A 22,707-nucleotide genomic window follows, 5' to 3' on the forward strand; every position below is an offset into this window, starting at 1 on the left:
TATGTAATATTGACCAATCACAAGGAACAGATCATCCTAAATGCTGCGTGTGATTGGTCAAATTACTAGGATGCAAAACATGGATATAGGCTATGTAATATTGACCAATCACAAGGAACAGATCATCCCAAATGCTGCGTGTGATTGGTCAAATTACTAGGATGCAAAACATGGATATAGGCTATGTAATATTGACCAATCACAAGGAACAGATCATCCCAAATGCTGCGTGTGATTGGTCAAATTACTAGGATGCAAAACATGGATATAGGCTACATAAAATTGACCAATCACAAGGAACAGATCATCCCAAATGTACCAATAAACAAATCATCTCACATGTACATCATTGTGTTATTGTCGAGAACCAAGCTTCTCAGAAAACAACATAAAAAAGCTGTTGTCAAAATCATCACAATATGAAAATGTACTGCTTTGGGACACCCTATTATTAAGAAGACACTTTCTATGAAACACTACGGCTGACTCATTCAGGGGATAGGCCTACTGTGTTGAGTTTTGAATAATAATAATAATAATAATAATAATAATAATATTAATAATAATAATAATAATAATAATAATAATAAATCTACTGTATTTCATGTACTTCATGTAAAGCCAAGGGTAGTAAGTTTGAGACAACAGAGAATAGTATTGTCAACTTTAAGCTATGTCTACACTATCAATCTTTATGTGACAAAAAATCTAATGTGCCCATATATGGACATGATGATGTCACATCACTACTATATTTGGGCATATCACTACTATATTTGGGCATATCACTACCATATTTGGGCATATCACTACTATATTTGGGCATATCACTACTATATTTGGGCATATCACTACTATATTTGGGCATATCACTACCATATTTGGGCATATCACTACTATATTTGGGCATATCACTACCATATTTGGGCATATCACTACCATATTTGGGCATATCACTACCATATTTGGGCATATCACTACCATATTTGGGCTTTACAGTTTGAAAACAGTACTTAAATAACCTATACATTCTCTCAACAAATAATTTATAAAATACACTTTCCTAAAATATTTTTCCTTCTAAAATATTATTAGTATAGAAATAATCATTATGTACATATATATCTATATACATTATTTACATATCATTTAAATGCACACTACATCATCATTCTATAAAACCTGTGGAATGTTGTAACTACAGTATGAAGATCACACTAACATGTGGTGTCTTAATTTGGACGGAATATAACTTGTTATCATTTAATTTGCATATTACTTAAAATTAATTTTAACTTACGACATTTAACATTTTTACACAGTGTTTCATTTTTTGTGCAATTATGTGTGTGTACATAATATATTTTATTGTATATCTATTTATTATTTTACTAATAATTGTCAATCGTCAAGAAGAATTTCTGTTGTTATTTTATGATGATGATGGACAAATAAAGCATTTCAGTATTCAGTATTCAGTATTTAACAGTTATTTAAATAAAAATTATAAATCAGATTTTCTAATTAAAATTAAAGTAAATCATAAATATAAAATATCATCATAATTAAATAATTCATTTATTTAGGGAAAAGTAAAAATATGTGATTTTTCAATGTAATTTTTCTCTCCGCTTTAATTTATGTTTCATATTATCTAAACCTACCAATTAAAATCTTTGTCACTTGGTATATTCCCTTTGAATTAGTGCCATGTTTAATATTTGTTTATTATTGGACATATTAGTGTTAATTTATCGTTTAAAATCTGAATTCTATCAATGCTTGAAATATTAAATAATAATAATACTGTAATAGCATTTTTAGTAATATTATACTACTGTATTGCTTGGTATAGAGTCAATATAATTGACTAGAGAGTCAACCATCCAATGTACCATATCTTTATGAATGTACTCACAGCTCAAAAGAGTCCCTCTATTAACAATGGCTCTTCGACCATAACAGACTCGCTATCATCATGTTAAAATATATGAACCATACTTTTATTTATAATTACTATCTCTTAGTAAATAATGTTGTCATACTGATATTACTACATTTCTAAATTGGTGGTAAATATATACTAGCGCCCTCTTCAGTTTTGTCTGTGTGTTCCGCTTCAGGTTTGTCCGTTTGTTTGTTGGTTGTTGTTAACAATTGCTTGTTGTTACCCTTGGCAGTAACACTCGGAAAACTGTTCATATTTTCATCTAGTAACATTGGTTTTACCTAAAAAAAATATAACACTGAGGTTTAAACAAATGCAATTAATTTAAAAATAAATGCATAGAAATAAAAAAATAAATAAACAAAAAAATAGCAATATAATTATTATATTATTATATGATTTGACTTTGACTAATGAATACTTTTGCGATACTGTTTTGAGTATGAACATATTCACTATTAATCGCAAAGTTTATGTGACAAAAAACTGTGATGTGTGATATATGAACATAATGATGTCATATCACTACCATATTTGGGCATATCACTACCATATTTGGGCACATCACACAGTTAGATAGTGTAGACAGAGTTTAAGATGTATTACGTTACCTTATTGACTGGTTTATCAGGTGCTTCTGCAATGGTTCCATTCACCATGGTTTTTTCTCTAATCTTGGCGGCGCTATGCTTAGCACTATGCTTAGCACTATGCTTAGCACTGTGTTTAGCAGTGTGCTTTTCGGTGGCGTTTTTATGCTTTGATTTTATGTCAACCTCAGTTTTTGCTTTAGCTAGAAAGGAAAAAAACAAATTTAATAGTAAAAAAAAATGTCAAAACTAATATTTATAAATATTAAAAATAAAAGTACTCAGATTCATCTAGTATAGATCATCAATAAAATCATAAGTTGTCAAAATCACATTAAAAATATAATAATCGTATTTACCACAAGTATCAATAGATAGTTTCCATTTTTTAAATAGAAAAAAAAATTAGCTGAAATTAATCTGTGACTTCTCATAGGTTTTATTCACATATAAAAAGAGAAAAGAAACTCACAAAAACCATTGTCTGACAGACAATTTAAGTATTTGTTGCTTTAAATTACATTTTTTCAGGTAAAATAACTATTATGTGACAATAAAATGATGACACATTCAAAAACATTTAAAATAAAAAATATTTTTCAATAAGCGAGCAGCGTTTTTTGTAAGAAATATTTTTTGTTATTCCTGGTGTTTGTATTGTTTATTTATTTTATATCTTAATGTAATTAATAAATAAATGTAATACACTATACAGAATATACCACAATATTACTTACGAAGTGATATTAGGTTGGAGCCTGAAGTTGCTTTTGAGATGGGTTGAGAAGTTGGTTTTGCGGCTTTGCGGTGTATCCGTCCTTCTTGTATCCACTCGTGCCTCATGGCTTCGTCTGGCGTCATTCGCTTGTCTGGATCCCACCTATAAAAATCGTTGAATTTATTTCATTGAGAAATGAAGATTTTATGGGCGTACCATATTTGGGCACATCACTACCATATTTGGGCACATCACACTTTCACACAAACTAGTTTGATAGTGTAGATTTAACTGTAGAGCTTAAGAGAGTTTGTTGGGTGTTAGCGAACCAACATCCCATCTGAAGGATGATAGCACCAAGGGGGTACAAGCACTGGTATCAAAAGCCTTACCACAAGTCAAATTGTAAAGCTCTGTCGACACTATCAAACTAGTTTTACAAAAAGAGTGTGATGTACCCAAATATGGTAGCGATGTACCCCAACATGGTAGTGATATGTCCATATATGAGCACATCACATTTTTTTTGTCACATACAGTTTAATAGTGTAGACAGAGTTTTAACATTGCCATTGCTCATATTTTGAATATTTTTTCTATAATATACACTTGTATAGTATTAATAATTTAAAATACTAATATATGTTTAGATAGTTTTGGGGAATTTGTTGGGTGTTTGAACATAGTTGACAGTGTATTAAAATTGATCTTACTCTAGGCATCTTTGTATAAAATCTAAGAAGTTTGCATCTGTCGTCTTAATTGCATAACTTAAGTCTTTAGAGTTTGGTCGACGTTTCTTTCCTTTACTGTTTGTTAAGCATCTCGGATTTCCCTTGGAATCTAAAAAAGAAGTTAAAAAATAAAATTTTATTAATATTGAAAAAAATAAAATAGTGCAAAAACAAACATTGATGACAACCCTTTGCAACCTTTGACTGAAAGATAGGCAAAATGAATAAGAAGGCAACAAAGAAGTAATCAAAGTATATGGGATACATATAACACATTGGATAATGCTATTTGTAACTACATCTTAATTTAGGAGGTTCTCACATATTATACGTTTGACATTTCAACCCAGGGTTCCACTTTAACATGTCAAATTATTATAAATAATTGTTACAAAATAAATTTATGAAACATTGATTCAGGTGAATGCCCTGAGGGATGTGCCTTGTGAACACGTGTTGTAATGTTAAACAACATTGCGGTTAATTAAATTACCAATATCCTCACGCCTTTAGGTATAAGCGGAAGTTAATAATTATGTAGAATAAGACGTACACGCTATAAACGTACAAACGATAGGAGGAGATTGATGAAATTCTACACCACAGAAAACACACTCATAGCAGGATGTGTCAATCTTAATGTATGTGTATGACATTTAATTTAAATTAAAACCTTACCAAAGAATAGTCTTTTTCTATGTGCTTCGGCTGTGAGGTGATTTGGTGGCAGGCCAAGTATCTGTAAATATTAAACAACTAATTAAATTTAAAAAAAGTCCACCATCATAGTAAAGGCTAGGCTAGGAAGCTAGGCCATAAAAAAGGCAGCGTTGCAATTTTGGATGCAGAGCGTAGCACAGGCAATGCAAACTACAGGTTGATTTTCAAAAGCGAATCAGTTGAAAACCAACCAATCAAGGAAACATTCAGGTGTGTATCCCATCATGCTTTTAACTGGGTTGTGAGCACTCAATCATTGAAATCAATTGGATGTCAGACGTTTGCCTGAATGTTTGCCAAGCCTATTCTTTTATTCCTATCTTTACTGTAATTCATTTAATTATAAAGGTCTAAATGACTACAATGAGGGATAATGACTCTCTTATTGCAAAATCAAATACAGTAAAGTAGAAATAATGCTTAATGCACAGCTTCCAAGAAGGCACAATATTAATTCTTTTTTTTAATAATTATATAATAATAATATAATTATAAATTCGCTTGCATGTTTCCGTTACAAGGTTTTGTCTAAATTAACTAATGTTGTCTTATTATTGGTAGATTTTTGCAAGTATATTGCATCATATTTTATGTCTTCAACCCTGTTATGGTGACGTATGGTCATTGTAGGGTGATGATTAAATAACACAAACAAAATTTTTTATTTCTTTTTGAAAAAAATATTATTGAAATTGACTGGAAGTCGATGGATTCTTGGTTGAATTTAACCATTTGTTTTGTCTTTTTATAAAGTGAAAAAATTTTTTTTTTCTACAGAGTGATTTATTTTATATAAATTGCGAAATGTCTATTCAAAGTCTTTTTTTAATATTCTTCTATTCTCATGTTTTTTGGGGACAAAACATCTTTAAATAATAATAATGCGCTAAATGTTAAAACACTAGATATTTATTTATTTATTCTTTATTCTACAGGCACTTTCAGTACTATAGTGCATTGATTTTCAAAGTGGTACAGTAATTGGAAATAACATTAACAAACATAATAAAGATAAAGACAAAGAGTAATTGAAATTATAGAGAAAATATACTGAAAAGTGAGTCAACACAAACGTACCTCCATGATGCAGGCTAGCTGCTCAACCTCATTTTCTCCAGGAAAGAGCGGGTAACCCGTATAGAGTTCAGACAAAATGCAGCCTAGACTCCACATATCAATAGGTAAGCCGTAAGTTAAACCCAGTATCACCTCAGGAGATCGATAAAATCTTGACTGGATGTATGTGTAAACTGTAACAGGATTATATTTTTATAAATCAAAATTAACAATATTTTCTTTGATATTAGTTGATATAAATCATGATAAATTGGAATGCTATTGGGGTTTGAAATCATGGGAAAACTTTTGGGTTACATTTTCCTGCCAATGGCAATATTATTATAAAGTTTGTTCACAAATGATCACTACATATTTGTTTTAATTCACTTTATATTGCATAAAGCTCTGTGAACACTATCAAACTAGTTTGACAAAAAAAAGTGTGATGTGCCTAAATATGGTGATATGACATCATCGTGTCCATATATGAGCACATCACATTTTGTTAATGTCACATAGAGTTTGATAGTGTAGAAAATAATAAATTAATGTGTTCAAACCTCTCTGATGCTCATAACAACTTGATCCAAAGTCAATGACCTTAATTGAACTCTGACCCTTCTGTCGTAACAGTATGTTTTCTGGCTTCAGATCGCAATGAATGATGTGTTCTCGTTGCAGCATTTTGAGACATTGTAGTAACGCTGTTGCGAATCGTCGGATCAATGCCACACTAAATCCTTGGAAATTGTTCTTTTTAATTAATTCATAAAGATTCATTCTGTAAAAAGAAACGCAATTAATTAATTAATTAAGGCTGGAAAAACACTTGTCTACTTCTTTCTGCAAGTTTGCCCCCTATAGTAGACAAGATAATATATAGAAACACGTCGAGGGACACACAAGCTTCGGCTTTATAAGTCTCAACATCAAGTAAATCAAGTAAATTTAATTAGATGCTTAAAATTATAAAATATACAGTCAAATCTCCCAATACCATTTAAATGAAAAACAGCTATTATTCTATTACAAATCATTAACTGAACATTTATGATACATTATTCCAAATACGGTTTAACCGATCATAACAACGTTTGTACTTGAAAAATCAAAGAACGAAAAATTTATTTTAATTTACAAATCATATTAATTGTGATAGATTAGATTATGTGAAGATGAATGACAAAACCTGACTTAAAAAATCAATTCACATCAAAGCAAACCAAATTATCTCTGATGTAACATTTGGAGAGCATCATGTTTCCTTGGTAACAGCACTAAAAATGTCACATGATATTTCCTACAAGGAAATATCAATGATGATAAACCCATCAACGCAAAAACGTATGTAAAATAATTTAATTATGTCATAAAAACATCGAAATAGAATTCAATTGACTTAATCCATCAACTAACGTATGTAAATGATTTAATTATATTAAAAAGTCAAAATAGAATTCAATTCACTTTCAAATAACATATGTAAATGACTTAATTACATTGAAAATCAAAGAGATTCAATTTATGTATAACCATTTTTGAAAATGTGTAATTCTTATCAATTTGGTTTTTTTTTTGCCATCGTAAACTTTGATTTCGTATTTGAAGCAGGTGCAACCAGCAAAGATCAGCTGTCAAAAATGAACTAATTGCAACAACATGACAATCACATCGGCCGATTCCTATTGCATAATCAAATAATAATATAGTAGTACTGTAGTAATAACCTAGTATGCGCAATCGTGGGAATAGTGACATGTATAAAGGTTTTCATAGAAAATTAGATCATTCATACAAGAGTATGCATGTCATTAACTATTCTTGCACCTGTGTGACACCTGTGTGCCCATGTAAATATTGTCAAAATTACAGTTACCATCACAGCCCAGCTGCCCCCCCCCCCTTCCCCACATTTTGCAAATTGTAAGTGTAATGCAAAAGATAGGACACCAAATTAAGCTCAGCCCTTCATTTCACCATTTTTAGGCACTGGGTGCCCCCTTATTTCAAAATCCTGGATCCGTCACTGCATCTCATACCCCTTCCCAAATGAAAATGATCATAAATATATACTATACCACATGAATTGAATATTAATAATAAACCATATTGAATTTTTAATTGTTGTACTTGTAATTACAGTCCATCTATATATTTTTCATGGGATGTTTTTTAAATGTACTGTAGTACTTTGAGTTTGGAAAGCCACTCAAGCGTGTAATCATTTTTAATAACTGTTGTTTGATTTACCCGGAGATTAAAGAAAAATAATATCATTTTACTCACCCTAAGAGTTCAAAGGTTATACACAGGTGGTTCCTAAAGTAGAAGTATTCAGACATGTGGATCACATTATGTGAGCTGTCTTTATCTTTCCTCCTCAGCGCATCAAGAATTTTTACTTCAATTAATGCTTGGTGGTGAAACCTGTTGAAATTAATATAAATATCATACTTTAATTAATCTATTGTCTCCTGGCTAGTACAATATTCAAGCTCTGTCTACCCTATCAACATGACAAAAAAAATGTGATGTGCCCATATATGGATATGATGATGTCATATCAATACCATATTTGGGCATATCACTACCATATTTGGGCACATCATGCTTTTTTTGTCAAACTAGTTTGATAGTGTAGACAGAGCTTTATATATATAAGTTTGCTTTGATTATTACATTGAAATGAGTAAACAAGTTTAAATATTGCTTGACAGGCTGCGTGGGAAAAGTGTTATTAGTTACTGCTATATGTTGTAAGCAAGTTTGTTTAATACGTTATTAGAAATCAATAAGTAATTATTATTTGAAATTAGGCCAGGTAATTTGAGTTTTGTTTGATTATGGTTTCAAATTTGTGTTGGATATTAATTAGGATTAATTGAGGTTTCTTTGAGGTTTCTTTCTTTCGTCAGCTTTCCCTTCGTATTTACTCGAGCGATATTGCCTTTTAGATTTCTTTTTCTTAGGCTTAAATTCTAATATATAGGTAACTGACCCAGATCAGGTTAGTCCCATAGTGTATCTTTATATTTATCGGAAAGTCACATTTGATAGAGAATAGGTAGTTGAAGATGAAGAAGATTATTGTTTGTTTGTTTTTCTGCACACACATAACATTGAAAATAGAAGCAGAAGAAGGCTAAAATAAGTTTGGACACAAACTTTACCGTAAGTCATGACCACCAGATTTAAATTTTTTTTAAAGAAATAAAATATTTAAGGTTAAATAAAGAAAAAAAATGATACCAACCTTTTCTTATTGCGTATAATCTTAATTGCTAATATTTGACCAGTCTTGTGGTCTAAAGCTTTCACTACCTGACCGAATGACCCTTTACCGATCACCTCCAAAACTTCATATCTATACACAAGATGGTCATGTAAAACCTATAGAAATATAATTTATAATATATAATTTACAGACACATAGAAAGTTTATTTACCATATTTATTCCAATAAATGGCCCACTCTGAATAAATGCCTCCTCTGAATAAACGCCTCCTTCGAATAAACGCCCCTTTCAAATAAACTCCCCCATAGAACATCGTTTGGAATACACACCACCGTTTATTTTTTTTCCGCAATTAAACGCCTCGCAACATGCATACACACAATGTTATAACACATTTCTATTTGTAGTAGAATTCATTGACTTTCATGATCTACAATTTAACAAGAATTTTGTTAACATTTTTACTGTATTTTATCACATCTCGATATTACCGTATTTGTATTTTGTTTCATATCTAGGGGAAATTTATTTGATTATACATATTACCATAGTGATACAAAACAATCAAAAGAAAAAATAAGTATAATCAAAAATGTTTTTAAGAACTTCTCATAGTTGTCCAGAAAATATATTAAAATTATTTTTAGGTAAGACAATATTCAAGAGCCCCAGGTACATGTCATGTGTTGTATTACTGTAAGTAGATATTAAAAGATATAAATACAATCAAATTGAATATATAATAATAAATGAAAGTCTATAAATAGATATAAATTTAACATATCAGCAGATGTCTTGGTAAGTACTATAGAAGAAATTCTATAATCTGAGTTTTGGAACCAAGGCCTTTGGATTATGTTAAATTTATTATACTATTGCTATCTAATATAATAATTATCTCTATAATCTGAGTTTTGGAACCAAGGCCTTTGGATTATGTTAAATTTATTATACTATTGCTATCTAATATAATAATTATCTCTCGGTATCTAATACATAGAATATTGATATTTATCATTATGTTTTTTTCCTATCTGTTTGGATCCCTTGTTGCTAGGAGATTGCGGAATTTGAAACAGACTTTGGTTGCTTAATTTCTCTTGCTGTTTCAGTATTTGATAAATTAGTGAGCTGTTGTTTCTGAATTGTAGACGATGGACAAACTAAATTCTGTCTGATATGTATATTCCAATCTGCAGAGAGTACTGTTTCGATCTTATTAGATCTCGTCAGTGCAGCTCAGGTTTCGAAATGAAATGTACCGCAGAACTGGCACAATATATAGGCTGAGCCAGGTATGCGGGACATGGTACATTAATTATGAACACAAAGAGTGCACAAGCTCAACGAGCGTGCTTTGTATACTGTTTGATATGTACAATATATATCACAGGGGTTCTCAGACAGACAGACAGTACTCAGGCCAAATGCGGCCTGCGATTGCATTTCATATGACTCTCAAAGAGCTACTGCTAACTAATATAAAATAAATAAAAGTAACATACGGTTTAAAGATATATTGTCCCCACAAAAATTTTTTTCTTTCACATTTTTAGTTCTATATGCCATTTTAATGTCATGCATTAAATAATTATTCACTTTGACCAAAAACTGGATCGAGAAAAAAAAATTAATTACCTGAAAAAAATTTAATTTAAAGCAAAAAATAAATTAGTTAAATTGTCTGTTTCAATAGTTTTTGGTTAAGATTAATCGTTTCGTTTTTGTATTTTTATAAGTAAAAATTTTTTTTTTCAACAAAAATGAACAACTTGATTAAAACTGCAAAATAGCCTATTAAAAGTCTTTTTTTTATTAATCTTCATTTTCATGTTTTTGGGGGACAATACATCTTTATGGAAACAATTTTCTGCAGTATATTTATAGTTTACTGCAGTAAGGTAATACATCAAAAGGTCATGGTAGGATGTTGACAAAGATGAAAAGGAAATATTTAATGTTTTTCCTGTTTCTTTTCATTATTATCTCTCAATAGAATTGTCATTATTTTTTTGCAGGTGACTTTAAAATAATCATTCATTTTGAATATTTTTTTTATCCATTACCATCTGCATGTATTGACAATCAAATTAAACATAACAAAATCTCCCCTGGAATGGTTCAATCCGTTTACAAAATGTGTCTGTTATTGATAAATCTTCACAAAACATTGAATACATTAATGAGGATTTTTATTTACGGACTTAAGTAACCATTATCCCACCCACCACTTGGACACTCAGGGCCGTAGCTCCCCTCTCCCCAAGATATGAGCACTGTAATTTTTATAATTCCATATTTTTGTCATCCGAACAGTTCGTCTGATTAGTCCCAAGAGTAATTTAGGTTACACATGTGTAATTGAGCTTAAAGTCTGAACATAGCCTATGACAAACTAGGCCTAACATAGGAACCGATTTCATCATCATAAAGTCATCATAAAATATGCCTACCTTAAACATAGGAACCGTTTTCATCATCATAAAATCATCATAAAATATGCCTACCTTAAAGATGTATTGTCCCTTGAAACACAAAAAAATGAAGGTCAAAATATTCTAAATTGAAAGTGGCCATATCAAAGTAATATTAAAGTTGAAAATTTGAGGCAAAAACAACAAGTTTACGTAATTAACAGGTAAATTAGTTTGATTACATTTCATCTGGAAAATCGTCACGAGCGAAAGTAAACAAAGATTTCAAACCATGAGTACGCATTATGCATATGCTAAATTAGGATTGTTTACAACTCGTCACGGTTAAGAAGGTATTTTAACACAGATCATGAGGAAGTTTTATGATTATACATACAGAGTAGCCAAAAAAGCGCGTTTCATTATGGGATATGTTTTGATTGAAAACTTTGACTGGAAGTCAAAGTTATTTTTTAAACAAAAAAACGTCTGTATTTCAGTTAAATTTTTTTTTTTCGAAAAATTGTTGGTGATAGTTAATAACTATTATGATACTTCAAAATGACCCACCTTTTTTCGAAATCTTTTATTTTTTATTTTTTTTGAATTAGTCAAAGGGACAATACATCTTTAACATAGGAACCGTTTTCATCATCATAAAATCATCATAAAATATGCCTACCTTAACATAGGAACCGTTTTCATCATCATAACCATTGTTGTTGGAGGCTCCTTGTATACCCTCTATCTTCTTAGCTTCTAATCCTAAGAACCATATCTCATTGTACTCCTGCATTTCAGATTGCTCAAACGCTGTCAGTTTTTGTCTGTACATTGATAAACACTCTGTAATGGAAAAAAAAAACCAGATCATTTCATTCACTTTATGTTTATCTTACACACCTAAAATACAAATTGTACAAGATGAACACCAAAGTGTTATTAAATTACAAAATGGTGGTACAATCTGCAGTAAATTTATAGTTTACTGCAGTTGTTAAATAAAGTCGGATTAATAAAATCAGACTTTAAATAGGCCATTATTACAAAATGGTGATACAATAGACGGAATTATTTGCAACAATGTGGAAATATACACATTTTAAACATAAAAATATAAGAAAATACAAGAAAAGGGTGGAGAAAAGGGTGGAAATAAATAAGTAAGTAAGGTAGCACAAATTGGACAGGAGGTTGAGATAATGAACTCATTTAACTGTAAAAAATATGAAGCTTTGAAAAGTTGGACATACTACTGCATGTTGATTTAATATTTACTGTTTTGAATATTTGGGCTAAATTACAAAATTCCTTTTTTTTTTTTAAATTTCATACACATCCAACAGTGAGCACAAACTCCTAATTACAGGATGGATAAACTATTTACTAATTTATCACGCTTAAAAACTAAGTCTCATTTGAGGCTTAGGGAGTGGAGGAAAAATCCTGGCACTGGATTGAACCCCGAACCTTGGGATTGGAAGGCAAGCATGTTAACCACCAAGCTACAGCTCCACTAACATGTATAAATTGGTTAATTTTTGCTGCTGAGGTTTCTTATTTCTTATATAGGTTTAAAGTCAATAAAGGACACAGTAATAATGTATTAGGTTACAAAGATAGTAATAATATAAAGAATTAAAATGATGAATCTGTGTTTGTTTTAAAAAAAATGGATGAAGATCGATTATGATGATGACGAGAGATTTCTGATAAAGATGAGCAAACAGAATGATAATCTTACCGTTTGGCGACAAAGGGAAGCCACTTGAATGATCTGCTTTAGGCTTCTCTTGTTTAATATCTTTCTTAAAATCACTGAAAAAATGTTAATTAAATTAATTTATTTTACTGTAAAAAATACAAAAAGATATACAGTACTCAACAACTACTTCTTGTAGAGTACTTTTTAAACTGAAAAGTTTCTAAGTTAATTAAATAAAGACATATTCATCTTTTTGTTTACCCTACTCTCTAATTTAAAATAGATACAATTAAGGTAATGACACTGAGTTATTACATTTGATCTATATTTGGCAAATACTGAAATCATTAGTTATCGTTTTTTTCAATTTCTCTTTTTTCATCTTATAAACAACAACTGATTGTTGAGTTCTTTTTAAACCGATTAGTTCTAAGTTAGTTAAATAAAGACATTTTCATTTAAGATCCCATATTTTTATAACCCACTCTCTAATTAAAATTAAAATTAAAAAAATAAATACAATTAAGATGAAGAATAAGAGGAGGCACAACACGGCCTAGCTATCTAGTTAATCCAATTAGTATCACGCTGTGCGGTAGTGCTTAAGCATAGGGTAATAAACTTCCCATAACGATCCTTTGAAGAACATCCTGTTTACCCGTGCAGCTCGCTGCAGAGTTGGCTCTGATTACGTAACACCCTAATTAAGGAAGAAGCCAGGCATGACATCGGTGACAAGAAAAGTAAACAGAGGCTGCGCAGTAGTTTCTAATACATCATAGTGAAGCATGACCTTTGTGCAGTTGTTCATTGTTCTTTGAGCTTTTTTCTCGAAAAAACCGTTTAAAAATCGAGTAAATTTTCACGGAGATATCGCAGTTTTTATACCAGCTAACAAATTAATCATATTTTTTATCAAGCCATAGACGTATCATTTGGTAAATCGAAATTTGACCGTTTAAGCAACTTTTTAATTTACGAACCCTAGTGCATTTTGTAGCATATTAAAGACTCCAACTTATTTTAAAATCATATTTTAGTGCGCGCAAATGCGCGCATGAAAAAAATTATGTAATTTGTTCTCATGAATATTCAAAAATATACGTATATTAGAATTCCAACGACACAATTTCTTATTTTTATTACAGTATATGACATTTAATTTATGTTTCAGTCTATATTATGACCGTTTAGCAAAACTAAAATTCTTCTATTTTAGTCTGATATTGTATAATTAAATTATTTATGATATTAATATCATAAAATATATGATTTTTACGATCACATACTTAGAGTTCAGTGAAATTGTAGGACTAAATTATATATCGTTTAACGATTTGTGGCTACACATAGGCCTACTACATAGTATTAGTAGGCCTCAGTTCGTAATATATTATTATTTAATAAATAGCCTAAATAAGGATAATATTTAATCCCATAATGATGGACATATTTAGTGCATACCGTAACCGGTAGGCCTAATAGGTTCAGGCATAGGCGCGCCTTATAGTAAAAATAAACAATATCAATAATAATAATAGGTTTTTTTATGTAGGTCTATATTTATATATTAATAATTGCAATAACGTTAGAAATAGTAGTAATATTTTATCAAAGAAGAAATTAATCAATTAGTTTTAGTTTTCGGTTGGTCGTTATTATATAATATGGTATAAAATGGTACTACGAGAATATTCGTTTAGTATCAACCCGTAACAACAACTACAAATTATATGTGTTCGTTAAAAATTCAATTACTGTACAAATATAGTCTATGCTCTTTTGTAATTATAAGCCATTGCTTAAAAGGATTATGTACAGTTCGGTACATAGCGGTTAATCGTAAAATTAAAAAATCGGACATACGAACAATAGATCGCCAACATTATTCGTACCCTTTTGCTGTATTGCGTACGTCGATCACGACTGACGCAGCTGTAAACTTCGCCTGGAAAGTAACTAGTACAGTACACATTCTGGTCCCTGGATATCACACGTAAACCGCAATGGAGCAGGTCCAATGTTAAACAATTCGTACAAAGGGGAACCGCCAGACAAGTGCGTATACCTATTCATTGTTTATTAGATCGCTGGCATGCAAAGTGCAATAGCTCTCCGCTCCAACGTACTAAAAAAAATGGAACGTCGCGGTTTTTCTAGGCGCTGAAGTTATACGAAGTGAACGCAAATGATTTTTTTTTACTGTATATTATATTCCCCGACGAAAAGTACTCGCGTTTCCCAGACGGGAGAAGGGAGGGGATACAGCCCCCGTAGCCCCCCGCTGGCACCACCACTGGTGAATCATGATTCATGATAAGTTGTCTGGAGAAATTACCAACATTTAGTACACAGTAAACGAAATAAATATAATTCCTTTATTGGTGCCGTATAAAACTCGTATTATTAATTTATTAATAAAAGATATCCAGTAGAATAGCGCTGCTTTTTATAAAAATTAATAAACAGGGTCGGAATACAAGTTCAGTAGGTCTACAAACAGTATAGTACACCTTTCACGCTTGAACGCACACATCGCCTAGCAAGAGTATTGTGACGTCCTAATACGCATGTGTACTAACACCAAAATTGACCGCGGGCAGTAAACATTGTAATCTTTGCTAATTGGGTTACGTAACGGCAGTGTTTAGCACCTATTAAATACTCATTACAAGCATAGCCTTAAGCAAGCGGTAAACACGATGAACTGACTGAACTATTCAAGTTGTGTCTCCTCTTATTCTTTACTCCATGATTTTATCTATATTTAGCAAATACCGAAATCATTAACAATAAAATATTTCTTTTAATAACTATTTTTTTATTGGTAAACCTGGAAAAAAAAAAACCCCTGTTACCTAGATAACTGAAAAGTGTTGTTAATTTTGTATCATTGTAGTGCTTTTGAATGATGAACAAGTTATGTTTAACCTAGCCACAGGCAGAATTTCACAAAAGGTGGTTCCCCAGGTAACAGACCTGGTAAATTGAAATTGATTATAGTAAACAAAGCAAAACCTAGAAATGTTTCCCAAATTATTACTTATTTTGATTATTATATATTGTTATTTACTGTTATTAGGGTTGCTCTAGATTGAGATCAATAAAATAATGACCTCAAGTGATATCAATGATGATTAAAACTAAAAACACTTTTATGTTAATGTTAAAAAACAAATTAAAAGCATGGTGCAAGTGAGTGGCCAAGAGGTCAAGACAGTGGAACTGTAATTACGTAGCCATAACATTGGTAAGAGTTTGAGGAGAGGTTCACTCGGTCCATGGTTCTGGTGGTAGAACAAGTCTTCCCGAATAATTACTATATAAACCATATGTCTAGTGTACACATCTAGCTCATGTGCACTTTAAAGAACCTACATCTTACAAGACGAGTAGGGGTTACCCTGGTATACTAAGTACACACATACACAGCCACTGATCTTAACTGGGCCCTCTTTGAGGCCAGTCTTTGACTGAAGAGGTTACCCAGTATAAAATAACAAATACTTACAAACTTGTATGATGCTTTGTTACTCTCTGAGGTTCGTTGATTTGTTTTTGACTCGTTACAATGTTTCCGTGGACGTTAGACAGGTGCGGCAGACTGTCAATATTGCTGTTTTTCTGTGAAAGAGTGAGTTGTGGAAACGTTGTGTTCGTTGAAGTTACAGGCAAGTTTTTAGCGTGATGTTTCTGAAATAAAGAAGAAATCAAGTGATTATTTATTTCAATTCTATATTTATATTATAAAGCTCTGTCTACAGAAACTAGTTTGATAAAAAAAAAGTGTGATGTGCCCAAATATGGTAGTGATATGCCCAAATATGGTAGTGACATGACATCATGTCAATTATAGGCACATCACATTTTTTGTCACATAAAGTTTGATAGTGTAGACAGAGCTTAAGAAAGAGAATTTGTTTAGGAAGGTTTTTAAGAAGGTGGGATTAATGGGATCAATGGGATTAATGGGATCAATATGGAATACGTAATAAAAATGTTTTAAACTACTGGAGTGGAGTTAGGGGAGGTGGGGGTGGGATATCCAGGGGCAGATCTTTCTTCTGGTATGTCATTCCTAACATAACTTAAAATCTTAAAAGTAATTTGTTATCATTGTACTCAAACTAGACCTTCAAACTGTTTGTGTCTTGCGTGACAAGTATTCTCTTCTTGCAAGATCCTCTATTAATGGTATTTTTTGTATTTTCTCATTATAAATTATCATTCTTTTTTGGTTATCCGCAACGAAGTTGCAGGATAACCTCTTGTGATTGTACGAAATCATCATCATCATCATCAACTTTTTATTAGTTATCCGCACTATGGCGGATAACTCCTTGTAACTGTCCTGTTTCATCATCTTTTTTTTTTTTTTTTTTTTCTGTATTATTCTTCTTTCTTTCTGTCATTTTTGTGCAGAGCGTATCTCTAAAACGTGTAAAGTTAACATTTTATAACTTTGTCAACATATGGGCAATCACGTGAAGTTGTGCTTTCCTATAATTGAATGACGTCAGAGTTGCGCAACATGACTTACGCGCGTTTTTATGAATTTCGCGTATTTAACATAGATCGAAAACCATATAACAATTTAAATTGAAACTTAGCAAAAGTCTAATTTATATCGTGCGCTAACTTTTTGTGCACTAAAAATGGCATGTTTTACACGAAGTTACGCGCGCACGCGCTTTTAAAATTTTACGATGCGAAAAATCAATTTCTAATCAACTTTATACGCGTTTCATGTCATTTTCAGCATGTCAAAAATTCCCACACGTGCGCAAATTTTTACGCGCGTGGTGCACACGTAGCGTTAAAAACGTCATTTTTTCGAGTGATTTATGTTTTTTCAGCCTTTTCTAGTAATTTTACCAACTTTTAAATAATTTCGACTTCAAATTACGTCATACGAGCACGTAGAATATGATAATTTGCGCGCTTTTTTGATGAAAAACTTCAAAAATTCGTCAAAATTAAGGCTTTTTTTAAACAATCGTAGTTTCTAAACTAAACGGTAAAAATTATTTTTATTACATATTCTGGAAGTTGATGAGTTGTAGATATCAGATCATGCATTAATATGGCTAACCGGACATTGTGACGTCATCGTATGGCCACGCGAATATGAAATTTAGGATTTTTGTATCTTTCGTCATAATTCCTCACATTTAATAGAGGGCATCTCCACTTATCCGTTTTCCATTTTCACCCCGATTTTGATATTGTCTAGGTCAATCAACTATCTTTAGCATGAGTTAAAAATATTTTAATTTTTATGACGTCATCATGCCTAAAAATTTAAATTACGTGTGGCATTAATTTCATCTTTACAGTAAATTTCAATCTGTTATAGCTCGTAAGAATAAAATGTGATAATCACGATTAAAACGTTTTCTTGAAGCTATTGGATTGTAGATACAAAATCATGTGAAAATTTTGCCAATCGGATGTGGTGACGTCATCATATGGCCAGTTAAATAAAAAAAGTCGTATTTTCATCTTTTGCGTCATAGTTCATTACATTTAAAAGAGCGCGCATTAATATTTCACGCATTCAAATTTCTTCTACACGTTAATATGTTGTTGCTGAGATAATTTCCTTCCAAAATTGCTACCTTCGCGTTTCATTTTAAAACCATCAACATGTTAAAAATTTCAATAAATAGCGGGTCCCGTAATTTCCCCTATTCTACACTGTATGTGATATGTATACAGATTACAGTGTGTATACTATATATGAATCAAAATAATAGAATTCAGCAATAACAACATATCATAGTCTTCAGTTCAGGTCATAATGCCATAATCTTTTTCCGTGCGCAATATTCCAACGTATGGCGTGGACGTGGCGTTTGTCGTGCGGATAACTAACTCGTCAAAGTGACGAGTTTCATGTCTAGTTCTTCTTCTTTCTTTCTGTATGATTTTTGTGTAACGCTTTTCTCTAAAACTCGCAAACATAACATTTTGTTAACTATGTTAACATTTTGACATTTATGTAACGTCGTCAAGCGAAGCTTTTCATGATGTTTACAATTGCGCAACGTGACGTACGCGCGATTTAACGATTTTATCGTATTTAACATATGTCGAAAACCAAATAACATTTTAAAGTGAAACTTTGCAAAAGTTTAATTTATATCATGCGCTAAATTTCTGTTGAAAAAAAATTGCGTGTTTTACACAAAGTTACGCACGCACGCACATTTAAAATTTCAAAATGCGCAAAATTAATTTATAATCAACTTTCTACGAGTTTCATGTCGTTTTAAGCATGTCAAAAATTCCCACGCGTGCGCACATTTCTACGTGTGCGGTGTGCACGTAGCATTGAAAACGTATTTTTTTCGCGTGATTTATGTTTTTCCAGCCTTTTCTAGTAATTTTACCAAATTTTAAACAATTTCGACTTAAAGATACGTCATACGAGCACGTCGAATTGGACAATTTGCGCGCGTTTTTTATGAAAAGGTTAAAAAATTCGTTTAAAATATGCCTTTTTTTAAACAGTCGTAATTTCTAAACTAGACGGTCAAATTTTTGTGGATGACATATTCTGGAAGTAGATGAGTTGTAGATATCGGATCAGGTATTAATATGGCTAACCTGACATTGTGACGTCATCGTATGGCCACGCGAATATAAAATTTAGTATTTTTGTATCTTTCGTCATAGCTCATCACATTGAATAGAGCGCATCTCCACTTATCCGTTTTCCATTTTCACCCCGATTTTGATATTGTCTAGGTCAATTAACTATCTTTCGCATGAGTTAAAAATATTTTAATTTTTTTGACGTCATCATGCCTAAAAATTTAAATCACGTGTGGCATCAATTTCATCTTTACAGTAAATTTTAATCTGTTATAGCTCATAAGAATAAAATGTGATAATCACGATTAAAACTTTTTCTGGAAGCTATTGGATTGTAGATACGAAATTATGTAAAAATGTTGCCAATCGGATGTTGTGACGTCATCATATGGCCAGTTAAATAAAAAAGGTCGTATTTTCATCTTTTTCGTCATAATTCATTACATTTAAAAGAGCGCGCATCAATATTTAACGTATTCAAATTTCTTCTACACGCTAATACGTTGTTGCTGAGATAATTTGCTTTCGGAATTGCTAACTTCGCGTTTCATTTTAAAACCATCAACATGTTAAAAATTGCAATAAATAGCGGGTCCCGTAATTTCACCTATTCTACACTGTATGTGATATGGATACAGATTATACTGTGTATACTATATATGAATTTAAATAATAAATTTCAGCAATAACAACAGATCATATTCTTCAGTTCAGGTCATAATGCCAACGTGAACACTTCCTTTTGTCCTCAACCTATCCCCTTAATGTTAATGTTGCACCACTTGCGCGGCGGATAACCAAACTCGTCAAAGTGACGAGTTACATGTCTAGTTTATTGTATTGTTTTACCATTGATAGAAACTAATATTAATAAATGTTGAATTATTATTATCTGTGTTGTTGTTTATTATTGTTTACATATGATGATATAGAATAGGACATTACACATATTATTATGTACAGTATTTATTATGTATTTATTTATTTAGTACCAATGATAAATGTTAAAAAAGCATATTATATTATTAGCAATGTTTGTGTTGAGATGAACTGTCAAAATAGACTCTAATAATAACTAATTTACACAAACCAACAGTGGTCTTGGTAGTCTCTGAGTGCTATAGCTTACCTGGATAAACCAATAATAGCCCCTTCTCTTCGAACACTTTAATAATTACTAATTATTGGATATCAAATTATTAGACTGAATATTAGCTACATTGATTCTATGTTTGTTTTATGTGTTGATGATTAACAAACAAGATTAACATGATTAACAAACAAGATTAACATGATTAACAAACAAGATTAACATGATTAACAAACATGATTAACATGATTAACAAACAAGATTAACATGATTAACAAACATGATTAACATGATTAACAAACATGATTAACATGATTAACAAACATGATTAACATGATTAACAAACAAGATTAACATGATTAACAAACAAGATTAACATGATTAACAAACAAGATTAACATGATTAACAAACAAGATTAACATGATTAACAAACATGATTAACATGATTAACAAACATGATTAACATGATTAACAAACATGTCCCAAACAAGATTAATGTGTTTTTTATGATTAATTTGTCTTCTGAAGGACTGTTGCTTATTTCTAAATTTACAAGGACTACAAGATTTATAATCAGCTCCAGCAGTTCATCCAATTTACTGCTCTTTATAAACAATTTAAACTATTAACAGCAAATGATTACAAGTTATTACTTTTTATAATGATGTTGTAGTAAAGCTTGGTTCCCACTAGCAATGCAACGCAAGGACGTGATTTGACCAATCACAAGCGATAGATTATTCGAACTTGTCATTGGTCAACTCGCTTGCGTTGCGCATAGGTCCTAAGATCTTATATATAAGATTTGATTTTTGATTTTTATATTAATTAGCTAGTTATACCTCAGTTGTTGTTGGTAGTTTCGTTGTGGTCATCATACTTGTTATCTGTAGCGGTTGTGTTTTTGTAGCACCAAACTTGACAGTCTCTCCCGGCAATGTCCTATTAACAGAGTCCTTCTGATTCTGAAAGTAAAAAATAACATATCATAAATTAAGAATGTGATACAGTATCTAGGCTGTTGCTTATTAACATTTGAATCATGGGTTCAATCTGGAATTGGTTTCATTACATCTCAGTAAACTCGTGGGCGATACCACTGTCTTGAAATGGGATGTATGTTGAAGGGGATAAGGCCTATGTCGGTTTATCCAGGTAGGCTAGACACGTAATAGACTTTTATTACACTCAAATTACATCAAAGATTTGAACTTTTGACCGTACGGTCGTTTATGTGCAAGAAATGACATACTTCTAAAAAATTAAGGATAAAGATATCTAAACTACATAATACAGCAGCTGCTATTGACAATAATGAATACCATATTGTATATTAGTTCACTCAGGTAAACTACTAAACTTGTATACCTGGAAGATTTAATTCAGGCTACATTATCAGGGGTGGATCTCTCTAAATTTCGTAAATTGTAATGCAAAGGATATAGTCCACATCATATTAAGCTCAGCCTTTCAGCATAAGATATTTTTATCTTATGCTGGTGATCTCACTTTACCAGTGATTGGTATAATTATAACCTTGATTTAAGAACTGGATAAGAATTACCATATTAAACATGAGTCTTCTCAGTCATTTGTGCAGTTTGAAAGAAAACAGAGCTTTATAGTATGATAAGGAACAATTTTATTTGACATTAAAGGCGTATTCTAATCAATTATTAAGAAAGTGTGAGACACTCAATAAAACACAGATTTAAAACAAGTCTTTATGCACTTTGAAAAACAACAGAGCATTATAGTAAGTATGATAAGGAAAATAATACAAAAACACCAAAAAAAAGCAAAAAAAAAAAAGCAGCGAAATGAACTTTATTTGACATCAATTGACAACATTATATAGTTAAAGGCAAATTCTAATCAATTAGCCGGTTTAGGCT

General features: G+C 31.2%; 1 protein-coding gene across 1 annotated transcript; it reads right to left on the reverse strand.

Annotated features, from left to right (window-relative positions):
* Nucleotides 1–1,627: 1,627 nt before the first annotated feature.
* LOC140063543 (dual specificity tyrosine-phosphorylation-regulated kinase 4-like) lies at nucleotides 1,628–21,768 on the reverse strand. The gene is made up of 13 exons (XM_072109917.1): nucleotides 21,655–21,768; nucleotides 16,636–16,817; nucleotides 13,164–13,237; nucleotides 12,102–12,265; nucleotides 9,023–9,159; nucleotides 8,056–8,196; nucleotides 6,330–6,550; nucleotides 5,788–5,960; nucleotides 4,669–4,729; nucleotides 3,970–4,099; nucleotides 3,276–3,418; nucleotides 2,560–2,741; nucleotides 1,628–2,229 (listed from the first exon to the last, which is right to left on the reverse strand). The coding sequence occupies exons 1-13, from the start codon at nucleotides 21,688–21,690 to the stop codon at nucleotides 2,062–2,064; spliced, it is 1,812 nt and encodes a 603-aa protein (XP_071966018.1). The 5' UTR covers nucleotides 21,691–21,768; the 3' UTR covers nucleotides 1,628–2,061.
* Nucleotides 21,769–22,707: the final 939 nt, after the last annotated feature.

The sequence above is a fragment of the Antedon mediterranea genome, chromosome 1 (assembly GCF_964355755.1).
Source record: "Antedon mediterranea chromosome 1, ecAntMedi1.1, whole genome shotgun sequence".
NCBI lineage: Eukaryota > Metazoa > Echinodermata > Crinoidea > Comatulida > Antedonidae > Antedon > Antedon mediterranea.

Coding starts and splice junctions, on each gene's coding strand:
- LOC140063543 (XM_072109917.1), bottom strand. CDS start 21,690: ATGATGACCACAACGAAACTACCAACAACAACTGAG. Junction 5,961..6,329: donor TTGTTATGAGCATCAGAGAG/GTTTGAACACAT, acceptor ATCCTGTTACAG/TTTACACATACATCCAGTCA. Junction 3,419..3,969: donor TTTATACAAAGATGCCTAGA/GTAAGATCAATT, acceptor CGATTTTTATAG/GTGGGATCCAGACAAGCGAA.